General features: G+C 42.0%; 2 protein-coding genes across 2 annotated transcripts in view; one reads left to right on the top strand and one right to left on the bottom strand.

Annotated features, from left to right (window-relative positions):
- Positions 1 to 3,148: 3,148 nt before the first annotated feature.
- On the bottom strand, positions 3,149 to 11,889 carry LOC117771920 (substance-P receptor-like). Its single transcript, XM_034602832.1, has 7 exons — positions 11,431 to 11,889; positions 10,289 to 10,464; positions 9,367 to 9,561; positions 7,707 to 7,857; positions 7,309 to 7,505; positions 7,039 to 7,135; positions 3,149 to 4,446 (listed from the first exon to the last, which is right to left on the bottom strand). Exons 1-7 carry the CDS (start codon positions 11,758 to 11,760, stop codon positions 4,291 to 4,293), a joined length of 1,302 nt encoding a protein of 433 aa, XP_034458723.1. The 5' UTR covers positions 11,761 to 11,889; the 3' UTR covers positions 3,149 to 4,290.
- slc4a5b (solute carrier family 4 member 5b) overlaps positions 11,567 to 13,061 on the top strand; it is a 46,895-nt gene continuing 45,400 nt past the window's right edge. The window contains exon 1 of the mRNA XM_034602722.1: positions 11,567 to 11,672. The gene's annotated coding sequence lies outside the window, so the exon portion shown is untranslated. The remainder of the gene's footprint in view (positions 11,673 to 13,061) is intronic.

Genomic DNA, 13,061 nt, shown 5'->3' with positions numbered 1-13,061 from the left:
TTTGTGTCACTGCGCTTATCTGCAAAATATTTGCAGGCAAATAAAGTAAGTCGGTTGGTAGTTAGTGTGAAGGTCTTTAGAAAGCATCCTTCAAGCCTTCTTCTGTGTAGAATACACAAGTTAAAACAAGATTACAAAACATACAAGCACTTTCTCCTCTAAATTGAAAGTTTGTCTTCATCCCACAGTAGAACTCAGTGGCTCCAACAGAGCATGATCTGCCTCCGTGTAAATCAGCACAGTGTTGAGTTTGCAGTTTGTACTGCTGCCCCCAAGTGGCCAAAAACACAATTTCATGCAGGTCTTAATGACAGGTAATAGTCATACTGTGCAAACTAACATTCAAAATTACAGTCAAGTATCACGTTTTGTAATCAACATCTGAACTGAAGGCTGTCAGTGGTGGAAGAAGTTCTCAGATTATACTGTAAGTGAATTTATAGTGTGTGTGAACATTCAGTCGTCCAGATCTATCAAAGAGAGGTCGCTCGGATCAAGAGCAACTGGACTTGGTTGTAGATATTTGAAGACCTGATGACAAGTGTAAACAACCGTCATTGGAGGGTTCGGAGCCTCCTGAGGGGAGATGAACTGACCACACTGTGAGTGGCATCATGGAGGCTTTACTTGAGTTCAGGTGCATTTCAGACGGACTAGTTTCTGTCTTGCTGGGTTTGAGGTGCAGAGCCTGTTGAAGTCAGTTTTTGTTCATTGCCTTTGTTTGTGATGTATCAGGCCTGGAAGAGTTATTGAAATTAAACCAGACATTAAGAAAAGAAATCACCTCAGTGAACGAACTGACCACAGCTCATAGACATCTGAAACATGCGGAAAGAATTTCATCAAGTTGGGAATGTTTTTATTCATCTTTAAAATGTTTTATTGAGTAACATGTCAAAATCATATATATGTAGTTGAGTAAAAAATATAAAGAAGCATAAGATGTAACATTCAAGTAAAGCAGAAGTTCTACATAGTAATTGTCTCCCAAAAATATTTTGGTGACTCCTTAACGGCAACAATTTATTTTTTATGTGTGTGTTTGTTTGTCAGGAGATTTATGCAAAAACGACAGAACAGATTCTCACAAAACTCAGTGGAAGGACAGGAAATGGAATTTTTGAGATTTTAACCAGAGGGAGGAATTCATGTATCAAAAAAAGAAAATGCATATAAAGCTGACTTACATGAGCGTGTGAAATTTGGTGCAGCTTGATTGAAGGGGACTGCTGAGCCTTGGCAGAGGTATGTGCTCTACTGAGTGGCATTCTGGTTTGATTTGAAGCTTTGTCAGTGACACTCTGCACCACAGGCATCATGCGGTCAGTCAGTGTTACCATCACATTCCTCTTTTTGACCAGATGTTCATTTAAAAGTCAAATATAAGCCCGTGCTGTACACTGGGAACACTACTACTCTGCACTCAGGCAAGGCACATGACACACTCTCTGAAAAAGTATCTTCCAGCATACAGCATGTTCAGATGTGGCTGAAGGCTTAGTTCACTAACATTCCTGACAAACCTCGGGTGGAAGCCTTGCACATAGCTACGTTTTTTTATGTACAGGTTTAAATCTGTCTGTGCTCACAGCTCTGAATAACATAAATGCATATTTATATTTAATTTCAAGAGCAAACTAGTTAGCACCTCAGTGTGACTATGAGCGGAAGCTGGTTAATCTGATATCAACTGGGAAGACATGAGAATGATTGTGTTGTGGTGGCAGCACACTAAACCCACACAACCCACACACACACAGGAGAACCAACACAGTCGAACAGCCGACTGTACCTTTTGTCAAAGCTAGAAACACGTCCATGTTATGAGGAGGTCATGTGACCTGACACCAGTTATCAGATTACTTCTGGTAGCACTGTGAGTTTCATTAGCTGTTTCTATGGCAACAGATTTCCAGCTCTCTGATATGCACTTGTAAGATAGGTACTTTATTACTTAATCATTATTGTTATAATTATTATTTATCATGATCGGCGCCATTTTGTTTGTTAAATTAAGTTGCCAGTCTAAAATCTGATTCTTCAACACAAATGAACTATATTACATAACATACATAATGATTTATTAATGATGTAACTTCAAAGGATGCCATGCAAAGTGATCCCACGACAAGGATCACCAATATCAGTACCAACACTTTTTATAGTTAGAAGCAGCTGATTCACTTCATCATCTAAGAGAGATAAATATGTCATGATTTATGAGGTGAATTTAATTAACAGGCTTCATCTTCATAACCACCAAATCAGTAAATAAACTAGTGTGTGTTGACAACTCAATCAGCATGCATCTTTAAACACAAGTCAGGTTTCAGAGGTAAATAACAAATGCTCATTACGTGAATCCTCGACAAGGATGTACACCACGGCAGCAGAGTCGCATCAATTTTATATCTAGGCAGCGATACTTTGAGGATGGATTCAGGAAGTTTCAAGACAAAATCCTGGACAAAATCCTATAACCCTAACCCTGAGAAATAAAAAGACACATAAAACAAAATCTGTGAAATATTTGACCCTAGAATCTATTTTGATACTATCCATCTCAAAAGCTAAGATTTTAAAGTAGAGGGCTCACTAAGAAACATGTGGTTAACTCAAGTCTGTGGTCACTGTAGATAGTGTTCAACATGGTTCACTTTGTAATTGGAGATACACATCAATTAATATTATTGATCTGCTAAAAGTTACATACACTGTGAAATCTCCATCACTTTGTTTTATATGTAAATATACACATAACCAAACTACTTACAGCTTGTAAATGTACCCCCCCAAAAAAGCATTACCAACAAGAGCCATGAGGATCCGCACTACAGCAGTGGCTCCCAAACAAAGGAGGGACCCCCTGGGGGGTCATGAGCTATTCAAAAATTTCCTGAAATTAAAAAAAAATTGAAATATTATATTTTAGCCATAATTGTTATAAACTACAAAACAAACATGTTAAAATAAAACCTTGCAAATGAAAATAATAATGCAATAGCCTTCTGATTGTCTTTTTTCCCCACATGAACCCTGAGGAGATTTTGGCAGATTGGTGACAGCATCAGTTGCAGCAGGTCAAACGCAGCACCACAGGAGACTATATACATGAAGGGGTTTTTTATTTTTATTTTTTTAAAGTCAAAAGTCTGTGGCACTGTTTTGGGGGACAAGGACTGAAAATTTCCAGAACCCTTGCAGCAGTAGGAGTCTACATTGAGCAACGCACTTGAGCTGCTGTCAGACATTTCAGTTTCAAAAAGTGTACAGAGCACCATTTTTTTCAGTGTCTTCCTTCAGTGTTTTAAGAATCCCCACACTTCCGATGATTGGATTCCATGTACTCCATGCAAATCAATGTATCCACATAATCAACGTGTCATTCCAGTCCTATTTAAAACCCATACAAATACAAACCAATTGCCTCTAACAACAAATACAATACATGGATCATTTGCAGATTATTGAAATGAACCGATAGATAGCGAGACGTCCTTGTACCACATGATATAAATATTTGGTCCCCGCTCACATAATGAGAAAGAGAGTCATTAAAGTTCAGTAAACTGTACGTGGACATTCTTTGACCAGCGTTGTGCAGCTGTTGTCTCTGAGGCTGAAATAGCATCGTTCCTTCCTCACCAGTGACAAATCACTTCCCCCAGCACACAGATGGTTCGCTGCAGTGAAGCTCCCCATGTTGTCCTATCCTTTCTTTTCCTCTCACCCCACTTTATCAATCCTTCCATATGTGTCTCCCTTTCTGCCGCTCCGTCCTCTATATTTAGCTGCTGCGGCTGTACCCCGCTCTACACATTGTCAAAACAAGGGGCTAATCCCGTCCAACAGGTGCTAGATCTCCACGCACACGCTCTGAAGCCGCCCTCCCTATTTCCACACAACACCAACACGTCGCCACAGACTGAAGTTGACGTGGCGCCATTGCCAAGGGAAGCCGAGGTTCTCACTCCAAAGGCAGCCCGAGAATGCTGGGGGGTCAAGTGTCGACGCCGCACTCGTGCTGAATGATGAAAAGAACCAGTGTGAGGTGTACTGCAGTGTTTCTACTCCTCTCGTGATGTCCACTGGGTATTCATGCACTTGGCAAAATGGCTCGAACTAAATATCAATAATGGACCCGATCAAGTGCAGATTTCTTTGCCATCTGATCATGACTGTCCTATGCAGTGCCAGGTTTTAACCACATGTCAGCACTTTGTTTCCACACTGCAGCACATCACTCTTCAAGGTGTCTGCTCTGCTGCGAGGGACTATGAGGACTTGCGGTCAACATCTCGGAGCCTGAGCCATTGGTTGTGACTCCCAAGTGGGGCGGGGTGTGAGAGGCACAGAAGGCAGCTCTGCCCTCTTCTGCTCCTCTGCTGCAGGATGGTCGGCAGCGGAGACGACGGTCTCCATCCTGCTGGCTCGGTATATGCTCACCTGAAAAGAGAGACAAAACAATCATCAGCCTCATTTACTTTTTTTTCCCTTGGAATTATAGAAATATTGATGTTCTTGTATTACAGTGTGGAACCATTTAGTCCTAGTGATATAGAAGTAATAATATAAGATCAGACTCTTTTATTGTAATTCCTTATTATCAGGCTCCAGCAGTAAGTCGTTAAAGACTCTGCAGCTTGTCCAAAATGCTGCAGCACGTGTCCTGACAAGAACCAAGAAAAGAGACCACATTTCTTCTGTATTAGCCTGGCTACACTGGCTTCCGGTTAAATCTAGAATAGAATTTAAAATTCTCCTCCTCACCTGGCACCATTATACCTCAAAGAGCTGATGGTACCATATCAACCCACCCTCATCTCCCACTTTCAGTTCGGGAGGCAGACACCATCTGTACGTTTAACCCTCGTGTTGTTCCTGGGTCGGATTGACCCAGAGTGTGTGTGTGTCTGTGTGTGTGTGTGCGTGCGTACGTGCGTGTGATCATCCGCAAGCCCTGGCCGGTCAGGGTTAGGGTTAGGGTGACCCAAGGATTGTCATTATCAAATTCTCCTGGGGGGTCATTTAGACCCCCAGAGAGGGCGCTGTGGCGCTCTGTGAGGTCATTTAGACCCACACCTGATTCCAATTGTAATCTAGGGGGGTACATTAGACCCACAGAGAAGCCGGTGTGCCATTCTCCGTGTGCCACCCTCCCTGACCAGGTCACGATGTCACGTCAGGAGCGTTTCACCAGAGAACAGGTTCTCCAACAGCTATTCTCCCAGCAACCATCCTCTGAACCCAAAGAGGACGCGAAAGAGCCAGACTAGACTACAACCGCAACAAAGGTGGCGTGGACAACCTAGACAAGGTGATCGGAACGTACAGCTGCAGGAGGATGACCGCGCGCTGGCCCCTGGCCGTCTTTCACAACATTCTCGACGTTTCTTCCTACAACGCCTTCGTGATATGGAGAGAGATCAACCCAGACTGGATGCCGGGCAAGCGGAACAAGCGGAGGGTGTTCCTAGAGCAGCTGGGAAAGGCTCTCGTGACTCCGTTCATCGCACGAAGGGAGCGCATCCCCCGCACGGAAGCGTCCGCCGCGGTTATGAAGGCTGTAAAAGCCGCCGCCGCCGCCACACAGAGACCACGACGACGACGACGCTCGACCCGAGCATCCGGCCTCCTCCATAGCCCTAGCAGCAGCCCCGCTCGGGGGGGAAGAGGTGTCAGATATGCCCCAGGAAAAAGGACTGTAAAACTCACACCGTGTGCCGCGGGTGTAACAAATACATCTGCAAGGGCTGCTCACTTGTCTATTGCCCTACGTGTGCGTCCTAATATGGGGTGGGCTATGTGAGGGGGCCAACAGCCGGGGGAAGCAGGGACAACACAAGGGTTAAGAGTAGGCTTAAAACCTTCCTTTACGATAAAGTTTATAGTTAGAGCTGGTCCAGGCTTGTCTTAGACCTGCTCTTAGTTATGCTGCTATAGGTCTAAAATGTCGGGGGACACATGACACACGGAGCTTCTCTTCCCAACTTATCCTTCCTCTTCTCCATCCTCATCACATCAAAGAAATGAATATCTCATCAATACATGTTAGTGACTTGACTTCTTCCCTGGAGTCCCTTTGCCTTATCGTCCGCAGATCCAGGGCCGCGGCTGCGGCCACATCGTGGATTATGATCTGTGGATCGCGTATCAGAGATCGTAATGGTGGATCCAGTATCGTGTTGGCATCTGATAATGGTGGTGGACCACGATTGAGGTGGCAGCTGACCATAGACTATGATTACAACAAGACTGCTTGATATACAATATGTCTACTCAGATACTCATTCATTACTGACAATAATCCATCAATTCATTGACCTTCAGTTATGCTACAAAGTGTTTATTCTAATCAATGCTGCAAATACCCTTATCTTTCTGAAGTTCTCCTTTACACTTGACATCTACTGCACTTCTGTCCGTCCTGGGAGAGGGATCCCTCACATGTGGCTCTCTCTGAGGTTTCTACGTTCTTTTTACCCTGTTAAAAGGGTTTTTTTAGTAGTTTTTCCTTCCTCTTGTTGAGGGTTAAGGGCAGAGGATGTCACACCTTGTTAAAGCCCTATGAGACAAATTGTGATTTGTGAATATGGTCTATACAAATAAAATTTGATTGATTGATTATTTCATTACCCTGTTTGGTTGGGTTATCGTTCATATTTTAAACTTTTAGCATGAGGTGAACAAAATGCTATCTCACAGCCTGTAATGCAGATCCGACCAAAATCAAGTGGATTTAAATGTGGTCTCATAAGGGGACTGTTGGTTCTTACACTCATGTGTCATTCTAGTTTTTTCTCTGCTCACTGAGTTGAATGTTTTCAATAGCAGTTGCTGCAGTGGAATATGAAAAGACCACCAGTTTCTTTCTGCCACCCTGATGGAAGAGATAATACTGACTGAAACTGGTCGAACAGAGGTGAGAAGGGATAGAACATCAGGACTTCATCTCTCCACTGCAGAAGAACACAACCCTCTCTCCCTCTCTCTCTCTTTCTCTCTCTCTCTTACTCTCTCACGCACACACAAACAAACCTGTGTTTGCAGGTAACGGGGTGACTTGAGCTCTAGCTTGTCCTTGACGATGGTGGGGTTGCAGCAGCAAAACGCCTGCTGAAAGCCTGCTCTAAACCTGCCGAGTGGAGGACAAATATTTCATAACAGGATGGATTAAACAACAGGCAGGATTACACACACTAATACAGATTACCTGTCACATGAGGAGATCACCTAAACAAGTGACAGAGAGTCAGGAACTAAAAGAATCCAACATTTTGACAGTGAAAAGCAGACTAGACCACCAACCTGCTGTTGAGGCAGTAGTAGATGATCGGGTTGTACATGGTGGAGCTCATGGCCAGCCACATGACGGCCAGGTACACCTGCTGGATGTAGCGCTGCTCGAACAGCTCAGGGAAGAACTGGTGCAGTAAGAAGTAGATGTGATAGGGCAGCCAGCAGAGAGCGAACGTACACACCACCACGATCATCATCTTCACCACCTGCCACGGGGACAACACGGTGGAGACGGGGGGGTGCACGGTGGGTTTAAAATAATCTGTTGATTTTATTTGTTTTTTTGGTGTGGGGATTAAAAAGCCATTAAATTACATGATAGTGTGTAGTGACAGTGGGATGTTTGGAGGCTGAAGGGGGAAGACAAAATAAACAGTAGTAGTAGTTATAGTGAGCGTCCGCATCACCTTGCGTTTGGCAATGAGCTGTTGTTTGTAGTGTTCGGACGAGTCTCCGGGAATCTCACTCGCCCAGAGGGTGACACCTACGGTTGTGTACGCGCAGCCCATAACGCACAGGGGCAGGAAGTAGATGAGCAGTGTCACGCACACATAGTATCTACAGAAAAATGAGACATGTCAATATTGATAATATGGACTTGACTTTTTTAATGGATAAAAGAAACCACATAAATGGTTGGTTTCACATGGGAAATAACAGTCATGTGATTTGTTGACCCATGAATCTACACCAGCCTCCTCCTAGATTTTCTCGCTCTTTAGGTCACCCACTCCATGTCACCCAAAAATGAAACATAACTATGGTCTTACAGCTGCACAGATGAACCATGGGTATGTTTTTTTAAAAGAGGATAGTCTCTGAATAAAACAAACATTCCACCTGCTTATCAACTAGAAAAGTCCCCTTGAACCTAACCTCACTAAATAAAGTTTTAAGAAAGAGGCTTAAGAAGGTGTGTTAGCAGGGTGTTCAAGGATAATATTAATTTATTAATTTTGGAAGAAATTTTAACATACGCCCTTTTCCTCTTTTAGCTGCAGATATACTTCCTCATGGACACATTTTCAGCTTCAGGGTCTATTTTTCATATTCATGAACCCTGCATGGGAATGATTACCGCTCTGGTTCAGACAGACTGCAGCATGGAGCAGAAGGTTTTTCTGTCTGCTATGGGATGACTATGGGGATCAAACCTTATTAACCTGTACAATATAATGCTGTTGGATATATACTAATCATAGGGATGGACCAGTTCTGACATTCTTGGCATGAAATACATGAAATAAGGACTCTCAATATGGCTTGAAATGAACAACCACCCCGAGAAGCATGACACCGAGCAGCCTGAAGGGGAGTAAGATAATACTCTAAATTGGAACCTAGTTCATTTATTAAGAGTGGGATATCATTTTGTGTGAAACTTATTCTGAATACTGATGGGGCCCAAGCAGATGTTCGGGGTGTCAACAAATCAGTCTAATACTTCACCTCCATAATAAATAAGACAACAAGGCCTGAAATTCACAAGACATGCATTGCTTTTAATTGAATAGAGATGTGAAAGTAGCAATCTGTGGTATAGGGGCTGCAACAACCCTCAGATACTTGTAACAGGTTTGAAAACAAGAGGCAGGGAAATTACAATTACTGTCAGAAAGCTCAAAATTAGTTTGATACTTATAGAAAACGGTTGTGCTCTCTTTGTTGACCATATGAACTGTAAATAAATATGCTTGACGTTGTCTCAACTTTCTATCACTGCACAAAAATGAAGCCAAAATAACAGCATTGCCATTTCTGAGTGGAGCTTTGGTATTGAGGTCTCACAGATACATGCAATCGACCAAAGTCATAGCCAAAATGATCAGAAACATGGACACTTGAACATACATAAGTGTGATAAGAAACCATCATAAACAAATGTATTTAAGATTTTAAGTTGTTTTTTTTGTTTGGTCCATATTAAATTTTCTGACCTATAATGCAGCCAGTCACCAGGGGGCGATAAGAAGTTGTGGCTTCACTTCGGGAGCTGTCATGTAATCCATCTTTATTCACAAACTACTCTTCTTATATAAGAAAAGAGACCTCACGTTCTATACTCACATCTTCCTGAAGTCCACAGTGGAGTACTCAGGCCAGTCTATGTAGCAGACTGAGCGTCCGGGCAGCAGGGCGGTAGATGAGTAGTAGTACTGAGGGAAGGCTAGAAGCAGAGCCAGGGTCCAGATCACACCAATCACCACACGGGTCTCTGTGGAAGACATCCTCTGCTGCAGGGGGTGGATGATAGCCATGTATCTATGTAAACCAACACAGACGGTATCTGATGTCACATTTTACACAATATTTGTTCTTAAAAACATCCATTTCCTGTTGGAATTGACACAATAATGCTATGATTTGGTATTTGGTATTAAATGGGACAACTTGGTGTTCCACAGTATGAAGTTGTTTCAACTTTACATGTTCCATCAGCCTCATCTGTAGTTTGTTGCAGCGCTTATTAGCAAATGTTTGAATGCGTACAAGCTAATCTAAGATGGTGGACACTAGACTCCAGTTCAGTCTCCTTAATCGTCCACACATTGCAATGTTTAAGCAGCAGCCATGTTTCCTCTCTCCTGCATTTATGTTATGGGATTACTGTATTTCATGATATATTTGCTGATTGTCTTTCCGTTGCACTTAAGTCACATTTATGTTTGATCATTTCTCTTCCTTCTCGACCGCTAAACATTTTGTGATATTTCAAAAAATAATCAAAAAAAGAATAGTAATAAAAATTGTAAATATAATCTGATTTTCAGAGTTTCCATTCTTATTTATTTACAATGCTGCCGTTAAGAATGGCTTGTATTCCTGTCAATCTAAAGACATATATTCTGTAATACAGACACTGCTGCAAACACACACACACACACACACACACACACACACACACACACACACACACACACACACACACACACACACACACGCACACACACACACGCACACACACACACACACACACACACACACACACCTGTCCAGAGCGATGGCCGTCATGGAGTAAATGCTGGCAAATATGGCTGCAATGGGGAAGAAGTTGTGGAAGCGGCAGTAAACCAAACCGAAGTACCACTCGTTGTGAACAGCATACACAAAGTTGATCACTGTGTTGAACGCAGACATGGCAGCCTCAGCTAAGGCCAGGTTGACCTGCAGAGGAACGACAGAATTTACTGAACCACTCTTGCCACAATACCCACATAAAGACATAATCAAACCCCCAATGACATGTTGCAACAACTGGGAGACAAAATTCTGGACATAAATCTGTCTTTTCCCTCTGAGCTGAATGAATAGAGAAGGTAAATGGTCTTGTCATGAGCAACAGTACGCTCACCGGTCACTATTTTTGAGCTTGTTCTATGAAGAAGAGAACTGAGCTCTCTCAGTTTATGAAACTACATTAGTGCTGCGACAATTTATTGATTAGGCGGAGGACATTTTTACACAAATATACAAAAGACTTTTCCAGCAAATGTGTTACAAACTAAAAAGGTAAGTAAAATATCATTCTAAAATGCATGTATTCATTGCAATCACACGTTTTCTTTAAAAAAGATTTCATATCAAAAAACTAGCTACTAGTTGATAAATGTATTTTGGGCTCACTGTGAGGTAATACGCTCCATAGTTTTGTGACTTGAAAACAGAGCTTAAATATTTGATACAACCAATAATCAAAAATATGTATTGTTCCATGAACTACTGAAATACTGAAAATAGTCATTAATTTACATCCCTCATTAGTTGTTACAGAGCAAATGTGTGTTGAATAAGAGGGTTTTCATGTTTCCATACTGTAGAGCTGCAATGTGTGAGAAAAAAAGCTTTTCAAAGAAGACATTTAAAAATATTCCCCTGTTCTCATAGATGTTGAGGGGACTGTTGATTATCATTATGTATGTTATTTTACTACTACTAGTAGTCTGTTCTAATGTTATAGGGGACTCAAGTTAGTTGATTAATTAGTTAATTGGTTAATCTCTGAAATAAGTTGTATTTCTTGCATTCATTTACTTCAGTGCCTTTATAATCGATATTTTATGCAATATATAGCCTGCAACAATTCATTTAACAAAAATAATAACACAGAATAAACATACGGCAGTTACTTACCAGAAAGTAATTGGTGACGGTCCTCATGCATTTGTGCGCCAGAATAATCCAGATAACCACCATGTTACCGACCACAGACACCGCGACCATGCTGCAATAAGCGACAGCCCACAGCGTGATCTGCCACACCGGCTGGACGAACTGGTTGAAGCCGTCGCTGCAGTTAACGGAGACGGTCGTCCCGTTACAATCGGTGGCGTTGTACAGCGGGTCCATCTTCCGGGCATCTGTCTGACTGTTTGGTGAGTTGGATGTTAAAAATAGATCATATCCAGTCACCTGAGCTGATTCCTTTCTACGAGGAACAATAGAAGCCTCGCTGGTGAACATGTGAAAAAGTGCTCTCGGCGCATTGTGTGGCACAGCTCTCTTTACGCACCGTGAGGAGAGCGCGCTGCGCTCCGGAGGACTTCACCAGACCAATACGCACGACGCAGCTCGTGAAGAACATCGACGCTCTTAAGGCTGTTTGCCCTCCCCCCTCACACACACACACACACACACACACACACACACACACACACACACACACACACACACACACACACACACACACGCACGCACACACACACACACACACAAACCTATAACACCAAATGATCCATCTCGGTCTGATCTGGCTGAGGTTGAAATCACTTCATATGACCCTGATGTGCACCACAACTTATCCGGACCCTCTAATACGATCTCAGCAGGATTAGCCCTCAGTCGCCCTGATGATATTGGCTTATATAATGCGATGAGTCAAAATGTCCAAAACAGGTAACTGTCTGAGTAATTAATATATGGCTTGTAACACACCATAATGTTATTGCAAGCAGAGATAATGTTGCAAAGCAATCCTCTGATAACATTTAGCCTATTAGCTCATATGAATTCAATATGTTTCTATTATTATCATGTATTATCCTGGTAATGGCTTCTTCAGTGTCCATAATACTGGAGCTAGACTGAAAGCTCTGTAAGAAATCCAGTAAGTGGACCTTGAGTTGATGTCTGAGTTTTCGGCCTTTGTATGATTTGTACATATAATCAAATTGGTATATATACTGTGAGTCATTCATTAACAGTTTATACACCAGATACAGATAATGTTGCTGTTAGAGATAACTACAGTATAACTAGATTGTTTAGATAATATGCCTACTCACATATACTACCATGTTTAACTCTATATACCTCTATAATTACATTGGTCATTACTGCTCCCTCCATCTCTGTCAGACCTTTTCTTTTGTAAAATACTTTAAACTTTAATACACCTCTTCATTTATTTAAGTGTCTTTTCTCATTTATGTTGTAAGTGTTGTCATTTTGTTGATCATCTATTGCAATTCTGTCTCTCTCTGAGGTTTCTACGATGCCAAAGTGGCATTTGGTTTGCAGATAGTAAACTTGTTTTCTGGACATGCTAACACTAGCATTTTGTGTTAGAGCAGATAAAAACCCTGGATTTCATGTTTTACCTGTTGCTCATGTGTTGTTCCTTTTTCTTTTTTAAACAGTGTAAAAAGGAAGAAAAGACACCACACTCCACATAAGATTCCTTAAATAAAGAGCTTTATATTACAAAACTTATGTTCAGCAGTGTGTCTAGTCATGAACTTCTCTGTTTGTATTGAAAAATTTTG

Source organism: Hippoglossus hippoglossus, chromosome 12 (assembly GCF_009819705.1).
Source record: "Hippoglossus hippoglossus isolate fHipHip1 chromosome 12, fHipHip1.pri, whole genome shotgun sequence".
In the NCBI taxonomy this organism is placed as follows: Eukaryota; Metazoa; Chordata; class Actinopteri; order Pleuronectiformes; family Pleuronectidae; genus Hippoglossus; species Hippoglossus hippoglossus.
Note: the sequence above shows the minus strand (reverse complement) of the source record. Positions and strands in the feature narration are given on the sequence as shown.